The sequence below is a fragment of the Pezoporus wallicus genome, unplaced genomic scaffold (assembly GCF_028554395.1).
Source record: "Pezoporus wallicus isolate ANWC-B61680 ecotype Strahan unplaced genomic scaffold, APGP_CSIRO_Pwel_v1 contig_2132, whole genome shotgun sequence".
NCBI classification, from domain to species: Eukaryota; Metazoa; Chordata; class Aves; order Psittaciformes; family Psittacidae; genus Pezoporus; species Pezoporus wallicus.
This window is the reverse complement of record NW_026637551.1, coordinates 675,817-693,205: the sequence shown is the minus strand read 5'-3', so window position 1 is coordinate 693,205 and position 17,389 is coordinate 675,817. Positions and strand designations below refer to the sequence as shown.

The window sequence follows — 17,389 nt, the reverse complement described above, 5'->3', positions numbered from 1 at the left end:
AGAGAAACAAAAATTAATATGGGCATATGCTGCAACTTTAATATGTATATGTGGCATGTGGAATAAATATTGGGAATTATTTTGTTCTTGTTTTCATTGTTGTGGAAATGGATACGCACCGGACTTAAAAGTATATGTCCCAGGTGTCTTCGAAACCTCACAGAATAAATACAGTTCTGATGTTTTGTTTTCCAAAAGGTAGGAAATTATGTCATTGATTGTATCATGTGGATTAGTTGTATTTAGGCTTTGCTCATTTATCTTCTCCAATCTTACTTAAACCACTTACTTGCAGGTGAACCTTTTCTCATGATTGTCTGGGGACATAACAAGCATGTATGCACTTTATGAAAGATGAGAAAAATTAATTCTAATGCCCTTGATAGAAAATTTTGCAAAATATCCCAAAATCCCGGGAAACATGTTTTTTCCACTTTTTGGAAAGGTCATAGAAGAATTAATAGGACCAGTGGATAACAACCAAGACAGGGGTAGACAGTCTTGTGATTACATTTACTACATTTCAGAGAAGAATTCCTAATATAGATACAAAAATCCCTAGTATTGATACAATGTCTAAGTCTGTAATATATCCTTCTAATATCTATTGGCCTACATGTTTTTAAAATTACTTAATTTGAAAGCTCAGCTAGAGAATATTTGAAGATTTTTATTTTTTTTCCAGTAGGTTGTGGTTATTAAAATCTCTTAAAATATTTGAAATGCAGGACCTTGAAATCTTGAAAGTCTAAACAAATTTTGTGTAGTGAACTTAATCCAGAAGTAATGCAGCTTTTTGTTAGTGGAGAGCTACTGATGAGTATCATATAAGAATTTGGCCTTTGCAGCAACTTATTTTCACTGATTTTTGGTATTTAAAAAAATAAATTGGCTGAGGAAGCAAGTAAATGTTATAGTAAAATGCTTCATGTTACAACAGATATGTTTAAATTCTGTGTGATTATTTTCTGTTTAAGATTTTAGCATGAAATGCAGTTTATAAGTATACTACAAAGTAATGTTGATTGTTCATTGCCCCATGTTTTATAGTCTGTTGGAGAGGAATGTTCAAATGCTGCAGCCGATTTCCATGTGTCTGACAAGAACCTGTACAACATGGATCTCAATCAGAAAGAGCAAAAGTCTGTAGCAGGGAATAGCCTGGAAACTGCCACTGGTTTTACTAAAAAGGATCTTCTGCCTCTGGATGTTTCGGATACCAACCAAAATGAAAACACAGCAACATGGACTGGATCTCAGAAAACATCAGAAATTGCACTAAGTACGGGCCTTGCTACTACCGTGCAGCTGGATCCCACTGGAAAAGTAAAGATTTTTTTCTTTTTTTTTTTAATAGTCATTAAAAAAAAAAATCTTAAAGGCCATATTACACCATAGTATCTCCTCCAGGAATTGACACTGGGCAGCAACCATGTATAGTTCTTTCATTATAAATGTACATTAGATGTCATAGCCCACGTCAGATTTGTAACTTTCCAAAACAGGAGATAATTCATGGTGTCTAGATAGTAATCTCTTAGCGTGGCAGTACAGAGGTATATAAAAGTCTGCGCATACCTTACAGCATTAAACTCTCTTGGACAATAGTATGCCCTTTGAGCATATTCCCTGTTAGCCTCTGCAGAAGCGTGGGTGCATGGCTGAAAACCAGGCTTAGGATGCCAAGGAGGAGTGGTGTAACAACCTGTATCCTGGTGTTTGTGCAAGCCTGTTTGGTTCAGCTCACAAGCTGGCCTCTGACACCACAGTGTGCAAACATAATATTCCTTTATATGACAGTCACCGTGATGTGTTTCTTCTGTTCAGTGATTTACTAAGAAATTCTTTAAAGAGCTGCAGTTTCTTGCAACAGTTGTTATTTTAGCACTGCTAAATTGTTAGGCATTTGTGGTAAACAAGTCTGTGAGCTCCTGAATTCAGGCCACTAATTTCAAGAGTGTTACTGATGTCCTTAAATTAAAAGCATACCTTGCGGTAGATGTACTGTATAACCTGCATGAAAACAGAAAATATGTATGTCAGTTTGATCTTTGATAGACTGACTTTTCTGGTGTCTGTATAAGGAATCTGTATAAGTTATGCACCTAGCTTTTGTAGACAGTATGATTAGTTGAGTTCAGTATGTCCAATTGTATTTTTTATTGCGGTATTCTGATCTCATGTTATTTTCCCCTGTGTTAGGATCAACTGCTTTTGATGGAAAAGAGATGCCCTGTAGCTTTGGAGGGAGTTTCCACAATCCCAAATTCAGTCAAAAATGTGTATGAGAAGACTATCACTATTGCAAAAGGCAATTCAAGTTTAGGTAAGGTAGCTATCATTTTTGTAACCTTTTCAGGAACATGGCTTTCTGTTTTTCTCATATGTTTTCTGTTTTATTATTAAAGATTAAGCATTTTCCTTTTAGTATGGAAAGCGTAATGGGATATTGTTCTTTGCTGCTCTTACCCTGCTTGGCTGTGGTAGCAGTGGATCCATTTTCTGTCACTGTGAATACAGAAGTAATGTCTCCAGTATGACTGAGATTTTATTATTTTTTCTCTGTAATGGAGCTTAGTAATTCTTAAATGTTAACATAATAATTTTAGTACATTGTTTTTTAATGTCTGTATCTTTATGTAATATGGGAGAAGAACAAGATACAGCCAAGGAATGTTGTAGAAGAACACTTTGGCTTAAGAGCCACAGAGCAGAGTTTCAAATGTATGTAGACACAAAATGGTCTTGCTCTCTGAGGATGGTCAGAAGGGTCTAGCAAGCTGTTAGCTTCCTTGCTACAGATTTATACATATGTTTTAAGTGCCTCGGTATTTCTGAAATTCAGATCATTGACATAATTAATAGGTTATGTTTTTAGCTCAGTGATACTGTAATTTTGTAGAGAAATTCAAGTTTTGAGTATCTGCAACTTCCAAAGTATACTGAGTAGAGACACATTTTGGAGTGAATAAGCACAACAGCTGGAAATGTTTTTCAGAGTCCTCTTGTGGACTCTTGTGTGGCCCCAGGCAGGGAGCATGGGGACTGCATCCTCCCAGGACAGTTTCTAGAGCCAGCAGGAGGGAGGCTTTGTGGTGAGAAGCAGTGGTGCTCACCTCCTGTTCATGGCTGGAGTGTTCATTTACTTTGATTTAGGTTCTGGTGCTGTTTCTTCTGGCCAGTTGCATGTCCTTGAAGACTCTGGTGTTGGTAGGGCAGGAGCTTGTGAGGGTGCTGCCTGTTTGCAGTGATTTCACAAATGGTTTTAAGATGGGTTGTCTACAGAACAGGCTGTTCATAAACATCACTCAGGACTCCCTTGCTACGCAGAGGTGGATGGGGTGCTGTGATGCTGTAATTCAGTGGCTGCTTCTGCCTGGTATAAAATACCTTCTGACGGCTGGGTGCTCATTTTGACCCATGTCACCTTCTCCATGATATAGCCAGTCTCCAAACTGGATCAGAAACTGATCTGGTATAAAATCAGCCTCCCCAGAATGTAAAGCTGTAGGCAAGGCTGAGGTGGGTATAAGTTTTGGCTTTTGTTGGTATGAGATGTTTCGGTAACTACTGTCTTTACTGGCTTCATTGCTAGGCTGTGTAAAGTGCAGATCACAGACCAGTTCCAGGCATTTGGATTTTGTTAAAACCAGGTTTGTTTGCAGTAACTTCTTAACTCCATAAAGCAGTCTATATGCATGTCTAGGAGTATTTTAAGTGTAGTGAACATAGAAAGCAAATTTCTTGTCAAGTGTAATACTGTGGTGCACACTGGCAGACATTACATGCATGAAAAGTAAGACTGGCCTCTAATACATATGTAGTATGAATGTGAATAATGCTTTCTCCTGGCTTTTGACTGTGGTCTTTTTCTTCCAGTCTCTGTGTGCTCTGGCCTGGGAATCTGCCTGGGCACTGCAACCAATTTATACACATGGCTGCACTGCTTTTAACTTTCATTTTTACAAAAGGAGCTAAATCAAGAGCTGTGAATGATGTTGAGAGCTGCAGCTGCATCAATTATTTCCGTTGAAAGCTGGCACTTCTTTTTTTTTCCTTTTTTTCCCATCTACAGCTTGCAATAGCTCTTCAAGAGCAGGCATAGCTGGAGCTCTAACCTTTTGGTTGTGATTTTTAAAAGGTAAGAGGATGGAGGACCCACATGCCAGAAAAGCTGAAATGTCATTGTCCTGTGTGATGCATTTGGCAACTTGACAATGGCATTTGCATTTTTAACCTGAAACTGTAGCTGCCCAAAGTGTGACATCAGCCTTGCAGATCTGTTGTAATGAGATTGTCAGCTTAGAAACTGGGGGTGATGTTTTTCTAAAGTGCTGTTACACTGGCCTCAGTAATGTTGTTGTTTGGTACTGGCTTAACCAAGCAGCAAAATTAGGTTCACAACTTCAAACCACATTTCAGCTGTTTTCTTGCTAATTTGCTTTTCTGTGCACACTGCCTGTGTTCTGGTGGAGACCACTCTTGTTGCAGAGTTTTGTTTACATTCACCTATGACTGCATAACCTGTGGGAGCAGATCTCTCAAGAGATGGTTTTTGGAAGGCATACGTGAGTGTAAATGCTGGGGCATCCACTGCAGGATGGCTCTGGTAAATGCCATTGGTGATGTGCTCAACATTGTAACATTACTACTCTGAGAGGTAGGTGACAGGCAGTTTACCTCTACTTTTTCTGATAGCAAGGCAATGTCAGTGGCATTGTGTGTCGGTATCACAGATTTGCGGTACCCATGTACCATGTTTACCCATGTACCTGACCACAGCTGACATAATTTTCTGGCAAATCATAAGTACAAATCTCCAGTCAAAGGTAACACCATATTTTTTTATCAGTTTAATATAAAGTACCATTGTGAAGATGGGTTTTGCAGTTTTTTCAAAAGAGAAATGTGAACTTCCGCATACCAAAATAGAGAAGCAGATGTGTTTCTGTGTCTAGGAAGCTTACTGGGCCGCCCCTTGCTAGTTAGGGCCACCTTTTAGTACTTCAGACAACTATGTTGATCTCAGCTACGTCTGGGTGTGAGGAACCAACACTATTAAGAGATGTTTATTTCCTGGAAGGAGTCCTAAAAAGCACAAATGAATATCCAGATTAGTGTTGTTTTTTAAATGGTTAATTTTAATTTTTTTCTCTGAGACAGATGTATATATGCAGATGTTCATATGGTTGGCTGAGTCTGAGTAGCTTGGGGTTTATAGCTGCCTTCTGAATTCTGTACAGCCAGTCTGTCTCCCAGGGTCTGAGGTCACAGAGTAAAGTGTTCAGTCTCTGTCTTCTGTAGCTGTGTTTGTATATAAATGGTTAGAATTTTTTTGTAGTCAGTAGTTTTGCTCTGGGTAGCTTTCATCTTCCATTCACAGTCTGGACAATAAAGTACACATTCACAGTCTGAACAATAAGGTACAGACACACAGCTGCACTCCCAGTGCTTGCTAGCCTGATGTTTACATGCAAAACCAAGAGAGCACATAGCAGAATAGTCACTGCCCCCTTCTCCAGAGGATATTCTCTGTAAGGCTCTCTTACTTCACTGGCTTGATCTTGTTAGTAGAGGAAAGCTTTAGCACACAAAAAAGAATAAAAATGAGTTTGGCAGTATTAAGATAGTGGAAGCTGGGTCCACTGGCTAGACGTCCAGAGTGATGGCCTTTCAGCTACTTTTCCATTAGGAAAGAGCTAAGAACTTTTCCTGGAACTGTCTTCAGGGTTGATTTCGTGAGCACCAACTGTCCTGAAAATAATAGTGAGAACTCATGAGCCTAACAACAGTCACAAAAACATGTGAAGTCCCCTTTGGCTTCCCATTGGGAAGGAAGGAGAAGAGCATCTCTCTTATCCCATTAGTGAAAAGAAAGTGGAGTTAAATGTTGTGCATAAACATTAAGAAGTAATGTCTTACTGTGCCACAGGGTGGAATCATGGTGTATCTTAGGTAGTAGACTGAATCCATCAGTAATGCACAGGCTGTCACAGATGTCAGTACACTCTTCTAGGCCTAAGCAATGCCCCACCTAGGAGGGCAGGAAGGCAACCACTAGGTCAATGGCCTCTTATTCAGGCTTTTTATTGAAAATAAGTATGTGGTTTGTTGTCCCTACGCTCCTGATGAGAACCATCATAAAATGAATTGACATGTGGTGTATAAACTCAGTAAACCATCCAGAAAAGTGTAAATTTGACTGGTTTAGAAACAATTTAATTACCTTTTTTTATTTTCTGCTTTTTTTATGTTGAGCCTGGTACGTGACATGACACAAGGTAAAGTAATGATGCTAAGACTGTGATTTGTAACTGCGAATTGGAAGGAGGAGACTGCAAGAGAGAGTAAGAGCAATATTTATAGGCTTGCTGACTTTGGCAGGTGGGCTGGCTGGCTTTTGTCTTCCCTGCCATAGGTTGCATTTCTTTTTCAGAGCTAGCTCTCAAAAACATTACTAACTGTTTAATGTGTTTTTCACTATAGGGATGACGGTAAGTTCCAATAAAAATGGCTCAGGAATGATAGTTCGCAGCGTCATCCATGGAGGCTCAATAAGTCGTGATGGACGGATTGGTGTAGGGGACTGCATCCTCTCCATTAATGAAGAGTCAACCACTGACTTAACCAACGCACAAGCCCGGGCTATGCTAAGAAGGCATTCGCTCATTGGACCAGATATAAAGTAGGTAAAGCTAGATGATGAATTGTGGTAGGAAGAGACTAATAATCAAAATTTGGTTATTCATGGAAGTATTCTAAATAATTTTTTTTTGTTTATTTTTACAACTTGAATTTCCCTTTAAGTTACAGCTTCAGATGGATAATTCACCTTCAGATTACAACTTCATGGGGTTGAAAGTTAAAATCACTTGTGTGAGAGGCTTCAGATGTTCTAACTAACGTTATCACTGTCACTGGTAAACATGATCATTACTGCCCTGCCTGGTGATGTTGAAGAAATGGTATTAGAGTTTTGCTTTCATAGTATGACTTTTCTAAAGAAAGTGGGGGTTTCCTCAAGGTGTTTGTGTTTCTCAAAGGTGAACTGTCCTGGCCATTGCACAAGTGATTTAATTTCATGGAAATCTTTCTAATGAATTTTGGCTTTAACTGCCAGACAGAAAGTATGACACATGATGTTAATGCAGAAAAGTAAAATTTAAAATGTTTTCAGTACCTCTGTGACAAACAGCAGAAACAGTCTATTTTGTGAAGTCACAAGTTTTTATTAGTACATGCAAAGGAGCTGTTGCACTAGTCCATAAATATCTGCCCTTGGGAGTACTACTTTAAACTTGCGGTAATTAATACAAGTTCTGAAAAATATGTTTGCTTGATGAGAAAGTTTCTTCTCAAGTTCACTCATTTTACAGCACTTTAACCTTCCCTTAAAGTACAGTTTTTTCTAGCTGTCATGGTTATGGAGTTAGCTTTACCCACATACACCATCTAGAAATAAAGCTGTTCCTTAGCTTGTAGACAGTGCTCTAGACACACCAGTGCAGTTCCAGGAATCTAGTAGCTCGTTTTCTCATATGCATGGTAATATGGATTGGGTCAGTTCAGTCCCGGTGCTGTTACAGGTAACTGTGTGGTTTCTGTCAGTTCAAAATGGGCTGCAGGGCATTTGGTTCTTCCACAGAAGTATTCTAGCTTTGAAGAGACCTGGCATTTTGGGAACAGATAGGCAAAGTATTTTCTTTGTGTGTAGTAAGTTTAATTGCCCCATAGTTGTCACAGATTTACGATTATGGTGTAATGCAAGTTTGTTTAAATAATTGGATGTGCTCATATAATGAGTTAGATTATTGTCAATTCTGTAGTCAATATGAGTCGCTGATAAAATGAGACATTGATTTTTATTACAGGCTTTCAAACTCTGACTACCACAACTGAAATCAGTTGGTATGCATGCATGCGTGTATGCATCTGCTTAGATGATAAAGCACCATCCTCCTGTGAAGAGTCTTTTATTAGTGTCACAGTTATGTAACCAAACACAGATGTGCTCATTAGTTGTGCTTACCCTTTTATAGCTGCTGCACTTTACACTGCGTGGCTACAAGTTTTGTAGCTTTTTATAGATATGGCAGAAATACCAAAATCTTGTCTTAGATGTGAATATTCAGATTTGCAGAGAAAAGTTCATCCCCTTTCTGAAAGACCTTGCAAAAGAAGGGCAGTTGCTATTCATGTTCTTACTAAGATATTTTGTCTTTCATTTTATATTTATGTTCTTTGGTGCATTCCCATGATAAGGATTTAAAGTGAAGCTGGCTTCTGCGCTTTAAAAAATTGAGAGACCAAAACCTTTGGTAGCACCAAAAGGAGTCTATAGCAAGAATAAGGACAATATTTTTTGGCCTACATAGTTTTGATACAAACCTATTCAGGATAATTAAACTTTTCTGTAATTTGTACTTTCAGGAGAGCAGTACAGGATCTCATGAAAAATATTATAGTAAAAACGTGTGGGTGATGTCCCAGATCTGAAACTGGAAATGTGAAGCATTATCTTATGTCAGATGTTCATGTTTTCTGAGGGAGATACCCAGCTATGTAGATGTCATTTCAGAGCTAGTGTGGTGCACCGTGATGGAGGATTTGCTGTTTAAGGGCCAGCATTTCTGATGAGCAAGTTGCATCTCTTTGTCTTCTGTGGGAAACAAGGGTGCACAAGCACTCAGATGTGTCTGTCTACATATCATTCTTCTTTATCCATAAAGGGCTGCAAAGTTAGCGCATTAAGACTGAGCTTTTTTTGGGTAGCAAAGTGCCTGTCAAAAAGTGATTAAGTAGAAATATTTTAATTTCAAAGCTTTATTTCAGTGGCATACATTATTTGCTGAGAAAATATAAACCTGTTCTTACTTGCCACGTAAAGGCTTTGTTTTATTTTATTGAAGGAAATTTGATTTTTGAATAGTTCAAGAACCAGAAATATAAGTTTCAGACTAAGGTATTTATTTTTTTTCCCCTTTGTGTGTAGAAAACCAGATGTGTGGCCATACAGAATGCATTCTGTTTCACTTATCACTCCACCTTGTCAGGAGCTCTTATATTTCTGTAATAATAGCCAGTGTTTTGTGCTCAGCAGCAGCTGCGTGTAACATCTGTCAGATAATTACAGAGCTGAATCAGAATTCACCTGCCAAAAACGTGGGGATGAATTCCTGATCAAGAAATAAAAGATAGATTGCAATTCCATTTTCCATGCTTGTTATTAATCACTGCTATAGAAAATAATAAAGAGCAGATGCTTTCTGGGGGAGGTGTACATGAAGCGGAGGTGGAACGGGGGAAAAAAAGAAAACAAAAAGGAGAAAGAAAACAAAAAAAAGCAGCTCACACTTTTAACTACATAAATATGCCTCTCACATTCAGCATGAGACACTGACATTTGTTAACACCATTGTAAAAAGATACTGCCTCATATGCTTCACATTCTAGATCTTCTCCAGCACCTGCTGATGATCAGGCCCTCTGTTATGTGTGAGTATTGGCGATTCAGACACTCATTATGGCTCTATGTTGCAATTTGTCTGTAAAATCATTCCATGCTTTTATGACGTCCATAGTAATGTCAGGTATATATCCAGATATAGGTACATATTCTCTCTCTTTCTGTGTGTACATGTGGCTGCACATATTAATGTTTATATACATTTCTTTTAAAAAAGGTATGAGTGTGTGTGGGTATATATGTATGTGTATATTGCTTTAACCTTGAAGATTGGAGCATACTTTTAAGACTGGAATGAAAACACCTGTATTAAAAAATAGTATTGTTAATTTTTTTAAATTTAATCTATGTCAGCCACCCCAGAACATGTTCAGAGCATGTGTATGTGTGTGTCTATGTGTGTGCGTGTGTGTATAAAGGGTTCACAGCTAGAACTGCCATGAGGATGATGTACTGATATCTGGATTAATCTCAGTGTCATATTTTCTGTGGCACTTACATTTTACTTCCTTCATTTATAAAAAGGTTCAAATTAGACCTTAAATGTTAACAACAGTAATTTGTCCTGAGCATTCTTCATACTTTGTTATTTGGTTTGTTAGTGTTTCAAGGTTTTGTGTGGCTGTTCAGTCAAGCATGTGATAAATGTTCCTCTGCACTGCATGCGGTTATGTGTTGACAAGATATTTTCATATGTACACCATTGGTGTTTCCATTGTCGCTGCTTTCACTGCTAGTGCATATTGCTGCTTTCAAGAAAGAAATCCAGAACGCTCTTTACTTCAAACTGTACAGCTGTGAAAGAGAGGAAATGATTAAACCCTGCATATTCTTTCTCTTGAAATTGTTAACTTGAACTTCTCTTTCAGATAAGAAATGCAACACAATGGTAGAGCAGTCATTTACTTGTTTCCTGGTTTCTGTGTCTTCATCCTTAGTTTCTGGCACATGTTTCTATTACTTTCTTCTCTGTGAACATATCAAGGCAATTATCAGTCCCTTTTTCAGGGGCTATTCAGTTGGCTGTTGGATTCTTATTTCCACTTACAGTACAAGAGTCAACAGAGTTGACCAAAGGAGTCCAAAACTTCTTTTGTCTGCGCTTCTCATAATCCCAGTTACACACTGGGATTGTTGTTCAGGATATTCAGAATAATGCTGAATGTCTTCAGACCTCACTGTGACCTCCAAGAAGTGGATTTGAAAATTGTGGCATGTCTGCCCGTGAAGTACTAAACAGCAAAAAACTCTTAGCAGATTCAAATTCAAGGGTTTTAGTACACTACAACCTTGCTGTGTGTCACAGAAGGCAGGGCAGGTTAGACAGCCACTGACCAAAGATGATGTTCAGATACACCTATTTCCTAAAACTCTAATTTACAGCAGAACTAGATTTTTTTTATATAACTTTCTCATTTCAGTAATAACATGCAAAGGAGATAGGGCAAGAGTACAGTCACATCAGTAACGCAGCTTAGTTAATAAAAGCAGGTAGGGAAATCTTTGCAGTTAACTGAACTTTGGAAATCACGAGCAAGAAACAAAGGTGAACTCCTACACAGAATATACCTTTTTGTACATTTGACACATGTAATTTCATTTTCTCTCCTATGCTGGTTTTTTTCAAAACATAAGTAAGTGTTCTGGTTTAGATTTATGAAGTAGCTGACACATTATTGAAATTCATTATTGTAGGTAAGAATGAACAGTTAAAAACATGTTGACTATTTCTTTGTGTGTTTAAAATTAGGCAATTAGAACTGTAGTTAAGTATTAGGATAAAAATAATGTCATTTTCCAAAGAGCTAAAATGTAAAAGCTGTCAGTGATACTATCTAAATTTGACTCCATCTGTGGAAATCAATTAGGTAATTCAATTCAATTTCAAATGCATTTTTTTAAATGGTGGAGTGGAAGTCTTTTCTTCTCAGTTTCTATGCTGTTCACAGAAAGGGAAGCTTAGCTACCTAAGAGAGATTTTTGAGATGTGTTTCTAAGTAGTATATAAAGTTGGTTGAGAGCATACTTTGAGTCATACCTTTTGCGTGTCTCAGCACAATGTCAGTTACTTATTCATATACGGAAAAACAACAGGGTATCAAGTGCATATGGTTTGCCTCCTGCTTACCTGATCTGTAATGTTGATGTTGCATAGAAGTATGAGGTAAAAACTACTACTGCCTTTAAAGCTTGATGCCCTGTGTAGTTGTTCACTACATGGTCCTTGCACAGAAGGACTGGACAGGAGTTGAAAGATGTTGGACACTCCACTGTCAGTGATCACAATCCACTGTCTGCATCCAGGCTGAATCTGGGCATATCTGTTTCATTTTTAGCAGGCTGCCATTGTCCTTCCTGTGCTTTGAACAATAGCTTACAGCTACAGTTAAGCATGAAAGAGATTGTCCAAGCCTCATAGCCAGCAGAAATCTTGCTTGCAGTTCTGGTGTCTTTCCTGCAGCTGTCTTTCAAGGGAAAATACATTATTTCTTACTTATTTTTATAGGGTGAAGATTGATGAATTTGATTGGGATAAAATGATGAATGTAACTGGATGAATGACACATTTTCTTTTATCGAAATGCAGCTTGCACATCTTGTGGCTTTTTTTAAAGGCAAGGTATTCTTATGGGCTTAGTGGGTGGTGCTTCTTCAGCAGCATTTGCCCAAAACATAGAATCATAGAATGGTTTGGGTTGGAAGGAACCTTAAAAAACATCTAGTTCCAACCCACCTGCCACAATTAGGGGTGCCTTACATTGAGTGTTTTGTGACCATACTGCTAGCACTTTGCTATAGTTCAACACATGTGGAGTTGGAGATGGTTGAGAAATAGTAGTGATTATTTTCAAAATCTCTTTTTCGTCTTCTCTCCATTTTCCTGCTATGGCTTTGCAGAATAAATGCTATGTATCTTGCATATTTCCCAGTGCCGGGAAGTCCTTAGGGAACACAGATTACAGTCAGTGACTTGCTGAGTGTTTGTTCCCTAGTGTATGTTAACTCCCCAGCATTTAAAGATGAAAACACTGTATGTCAAGCACATAACACCTCTGTGTTTGAAAGAAGGCCAAAGCAGAAGAGGGGGAGAGATTTAATGAAGAGAAAAACTGGTGATAGTATGAATGGTTTAGATGTCCATTAAAAGAACTGGAGAGTTCCTCCTATTCAGCACCCTAGGCACTTCCTTAATGACCGTCTTCTGCAGTTTTCTATATGTGGTAAATATGAGAGGAGATAGGGAATATGCTTGGGCACAGATGAAGAAGACAAATAAGCTGATCCTTAGGTTAATTTGGTAGAATGTTTTGGACAGACAGCATTAATCATATGAAAGTTTATCTGCTCTGCCTTCTTCTGCTTGCTTTATTCAGCAGAAAACCAGTGAGAGGGGGAATTAGTGGCAGTCAGGTAGTGATGGACAGAAGAGGCCTCAAAGTTAGACTTGGAGCTGAAGGAAGTCTCTTCTCAGCAGCTTAGATGTCCTTGTGCAGTGGTCAAGATTTTTGTTTTATTTTTGCCATGTCTGTTCTGTGAGAAAATGTGTTCATGTTTTTTTTTTAACCGAGTGACAGATGAGCAGACAGGCACTTTTTTGGTGTTCTTTTTCCATCAGCCTTACTTCTTGGCAGACTTGCATCTGATAGCTGAGTCGCTTATTGAACAGCTAAGGGTTTTTAAGAAGACAAAGCATCATTAAAGGATGGCCATCTAAGTAGCCCAGTTTAGATGATGGTGTCCTTTCGCCTGTAGAGGGAAGTTTTTTAAGAAATACTCTTTATGGCTTAATCTTTCTCCTTCTCTTTGTTTCCCCCTCCCCAGCCTATTGGGCCATTTCTGTTCCTGGCATTCAAACAAGGTCAGGTTACACCAGGGCTTCTGGAGTTTGCATGTCATTTGGCTGGTGAAACTTGACTGACTGTCCCAAGCTGGCTGGGAGTGCATGAAGTGGTGGAGGAAGGAGCTGATCAGGGAATTGCTCCCTGCAGTGCAGGTGGTGTGGTGTAACACATTTGTAAGTCCAGACCCATGGAATACTTTTCACCAAAATCATAGAAACCTAAAATAGATCCAAAACTGCCCAGGAAAGCACAAAACCTCCTGCAAGCTGACTTCAAGAAGCATTTTCAGCCAGCATTTAGGATGGTAATGGGGCTTCACATTTCACAGATTGTCAGTGTTTGTCTTTTTTGCACGAGAAATCTGTTTTGATTGAAGCTGGATTGTCTCTATTACACTCTTGTCATTGTTCAAACACCATTTACTTAAAATGGGATGGCCAGCCCTCAGAAAATTATGTGTGGTTCAGCTACCTAATTTGACCATAAATGCATATTTGTTGCAAAGTCACAAAGGATTCATACAAACTACTTATTCCCAACATACCAGCACTGTGGCTTTGAAGTCAATGACTCCACGAAGTAGTCTTGAGAGGCTTCCTCATAATCATTCCTCACACACACCAAAGGTAGGACCAGCAGTACTTGTACTACTTTAACCATGTGCCATCTTATTGCAGTATTACATATGTGCCAGCAGAAAATTTGGACGAGTACAGGGCCAGTTTGGGACAACAAACAGAGGGAACTGTGCCACTTGAGCTTTTGTCTTCACATACCGTTAGGTGAGACTGTATTTTTTTCTCACATAGAACTCTCTCAGATGTAACACTTTCTGTACACTTCGCACAATTTAGGAAGATAACTTTTATTTTAGAAGAGCTGAAAGATGGAGAATTTTCTTCAGACCAGCAGCCATTACAATAAAAAGCTGTTCCTATTCATCAGCAGGGAACTCCCAGAGCTTCCAGAACGTGAAGAGGGGGAGGGAGAAGAAAGCGAACTTCAAAATGCAGCTTTCAGTAACTGGAACCAGCCCAGAAAGTAAGTGCAGATCTAGTTGCACAGTATAAAATTTCATCTGAAATGAAAAAAAAATTGAATTCTGTAATATATTTTAAGATGAATAAGAAAACAACAGAATTGCTGCACTTAATGTATGTTATGCATTATAGGAGTAATTCACTGTTGATTTTTACTGCCATTGGGCTTAATTGCTGCAATCTTGCAATTTCTTGCCTACTTTAGTAATTTGTCTTCATAGACTGACTCTCTGGCGAGCCAGTAAGAAGAGACAGAGAGAAGTATTAAAAGTTTTAATTAGAATCCAAAATAAACAGCAGACACAATTGCAGACTTTCTGAACAATCCAGTAGATAACTCTCACTGAAAAAAAAACAACCAAACCAACTTTCCAAGGAGTAGCTGTTTCTGATTTTTTTCTTTTTTTTTAAAGATATTTTGCAAATCCAGGTGTCTCTATTGTGCAGCTTTGTCATAATTACAGCAGATTTTCATTTATTTTGGTCTTTATTTTGTCACAACAGGGTTGAACTCTGGAGAGAGCCTAGCAAGTCACTGGGAATCAGCATTGTTGGAGGACGAGGGATGGGGAGCCGCCTGAGTAATGGAGAAGTGATGAGAGGGATATTTATCAAGCACATCTTGGAAGACAGCCCAGCTGGCAAAAATGGGACGCTAAAAACCGGAGATCGGATTGTGGAGGTACTATCCGAGTGCCTTCTGCTTGCAATACCCTGGCATCTCAGGAGCCTCTGAGGTGGTCCTGGGCCAACAGCTGTGTAATTGCTCCAGCTGGCACCTCTTGAGCCATACAGAGTGTATGTAGTACCATCTGCTGAAGTTTGTGTGCAGACGGGTTCAAATTGAATATACAACCTAAAGCATAGATGACGGACTCTGTAAGCAAACACATGGGGGGCTACAAAGCCAGCAGTTCTACCTGCCTGTTTTCAAACCAGCGTGTGTAGGAAAAAACTTAACTTTGGTGAGGCTAAAAGGCTTTACCTTTGCATATTGGCTAATGAATAGCAAATCATGCAAATAAATGCCAAGCTTGTTTCCTAATTAATCTTACTCAGATCACATCATTCTTGTGCAACTTGTGCAGGAATTAAGGGCAAGAGAGTTTTTTTCCTGCTTACATGATGAAAGCTGGATTTGGTACAGAGGAAGTTAAGAGCATTGTGTCCATGCCTGAGGACAGGTTAGCCAGTGGTGTCACATGGAGGAATTTATCTAGATTTCTGTTTGGCTTAGCCAGTCCTGTGTTGATTCAGCCACTTGTGCTTTCTTGTTTAAAGATGTGAAGAATGAATATACTGAAAGGAGTGTGTCTTTCCTGTGGTGTTTATCATAAGTCAGACATTACCTCATCTCCAGTATCAGGCCATTAGGAACTGCACTCCTACACCCTGCCGGATGTCCTTAGCTGATTGTCTGTCAGTAAGAATATAACAAACAGGGTGATGGAAGTGGTGGTTCTTCCTCTAGCTGAGACTGGGCTGGCTTTACACAGTGATACTTAAACTTCAGTTTACTCTCTGCCGCAAGATCTTTATAAAGGAACTTGAAATAGTATCTTAATATAGATAGGACTTTCTACAGTAGGGTGGAAGATTTTCCAGTGTAGGACAAGTTGGGAGGTGGAATTTCCTTGATAAAATGTTAAAAACCATTACTTACAGGTGTATACCTGGATTTTTATAAATGCATGTTTTTTCTGACAATGATGCTTGCAGAAGTTTGAGTTGATGAGTGAAATTAAGTAACTAATACTTTGTTAATGTGATTGTTTCTGAACAGATTATTTGAGTTTCTCCAGCTGTGGTGTATCAAAGCTTTTCTGTACTAGCGCATACAGTATTTCACTCATGGAGTGTCAGAGTGCCTTAGTGTAATTTTTCAGTTTCTTGTAGGTGTAGAATTTTCTCTCTCAGATTGGTTTTGTGCTTTTTTTATTTACATTGGATGGTTAAGGTTAAGGTAGAGTTAAGCAATTAAAAAGGTAGGGGTAATCCTTATTCTATAACTTTGTGTCCAAGAATTGCCACTAACAAATAACTTCTATATATTAGCTTCTAGCTTTCATTATGGCCACTATAAGAATGCTTTACTGATGCTGCCCTCACCATAACATGGCTCTTACTTGGATCGCAAGGCAAACTGTTTTACACATCAATGCATACAAAGGAATGAAGAAAACCAATCAAAAATTTGTCTTTCATCATTCTTTGTAAATTGTTTCTTCTAGAAGAGAGAAAGCTTTTCAGCTGACCTGAAAGTTTACCTTCTGTGGAAAGTGTTTAGTAGCTAAACTTGTCTTATTGTGTTTGGGGAAAAAAGAAAAAAAAAAGAGGGGGGGGGGAAGTACAGTGTACTGACGTCATACCCAATAATGAAAGATTCTTCAGCATCTAACAATTTTCAGTTTGTAAATCTCATAATGTCCTGGGAGGAAGCTTATTCCAAGATAGGATTTACAGGAACCAATATTTGGCAAATGCTACCACTTTCTTCACATTATCTTATTTCCTCTTTCTTTATCACATTATCATATCTCTTATGTTGCTTGTGGGAAAACATATGGAGCCTGAACCAAGAACATTGACATCCTGTTTTTAAAACCATGGAGAAGATTTATTTGATGTCCTTTCAGTGCTCTTAGAAATCTCAAACCTGTCTGTGAGGGACCTCAGGCTAAGTCATTAGAAACCTTTGCATCAGTAACAAAGGTTTGGACTTAGGTTTTAGTCAAAGTTCCCTAACCAAAACACAAAGCTCACTCATGATTCTTGTAGCTTTTTGCAATTTTAAGATGAGGCCTTCCAATTACAGGTGGATGGAATTGATCTCAGAGATGCCAGCCATGAACAAGCTGTGGAAGCCATACGGAAGGCAGGCAATCCTGTAGTCTTTATGGTACAGAGCATTATAAGCAAACCAAGGGTAAGCATAAAGAATATGAAAAGAGATGTAATACATAGTAATAGATAAAACAATGTTCAAGGTGGTGGTGTTTGGGAATGCGATATTTAATCCTTAAAGTTCCATCTCAGCCATT

General features: G+C 38.6%; 1 protein-coding gene across 15 annotated transcripts in view; it reads left to right on the top strand.

Moving 5' to 3' along the window:
- The window catches only part of MPDZ (multiple PDZ domain crumbs cell polarity complex component), an 88,836-nt gene that overhangs the window by 38,270 nt on the left and 33,177 nt on the right, over positions 1-17,389 (top strand). For 7 of the 15 annotated variants that reach the window (XM_057406247.1, XM_057406250.1, XM_057406245.1 and 4 more), the window contains 8 exons: positions 1,051-1,326; positions 2,203-2,326; positions 6,487-6,685; positions 9,454-9,495; positions 13,986-14,090; positions 14,254-14,349; positions 14,853-15,030; positions 17,164-17,274. In XM_057406247.1, the coding sequence (XP_057262230.1) occupies positions 1,051-1,326; positions 2,203-2,326; positions 6,487-6,685; positions 9,454-9,495; positions 13,986-14,090; positions 14,254-14,349; positions 14,853-15,030; positions 17,164-17,274 (1,131 nt within the window). The remainder of the gene's footprint in view (positions 1-1,050; positions 1,327-2,202; positions 2,327-6,486; positions 6,686-9,453; positions 9,496-13,985; positions 14,091-14,253; positions 14,350-14,852; positions 15,031-17,163; positions 17,275-17,389) is intronic. The other 8 variants (XM_057406252.1, XM_057406248.1, XM_057406243.1 and 5 more) reach the window with 5 other exon arrangements.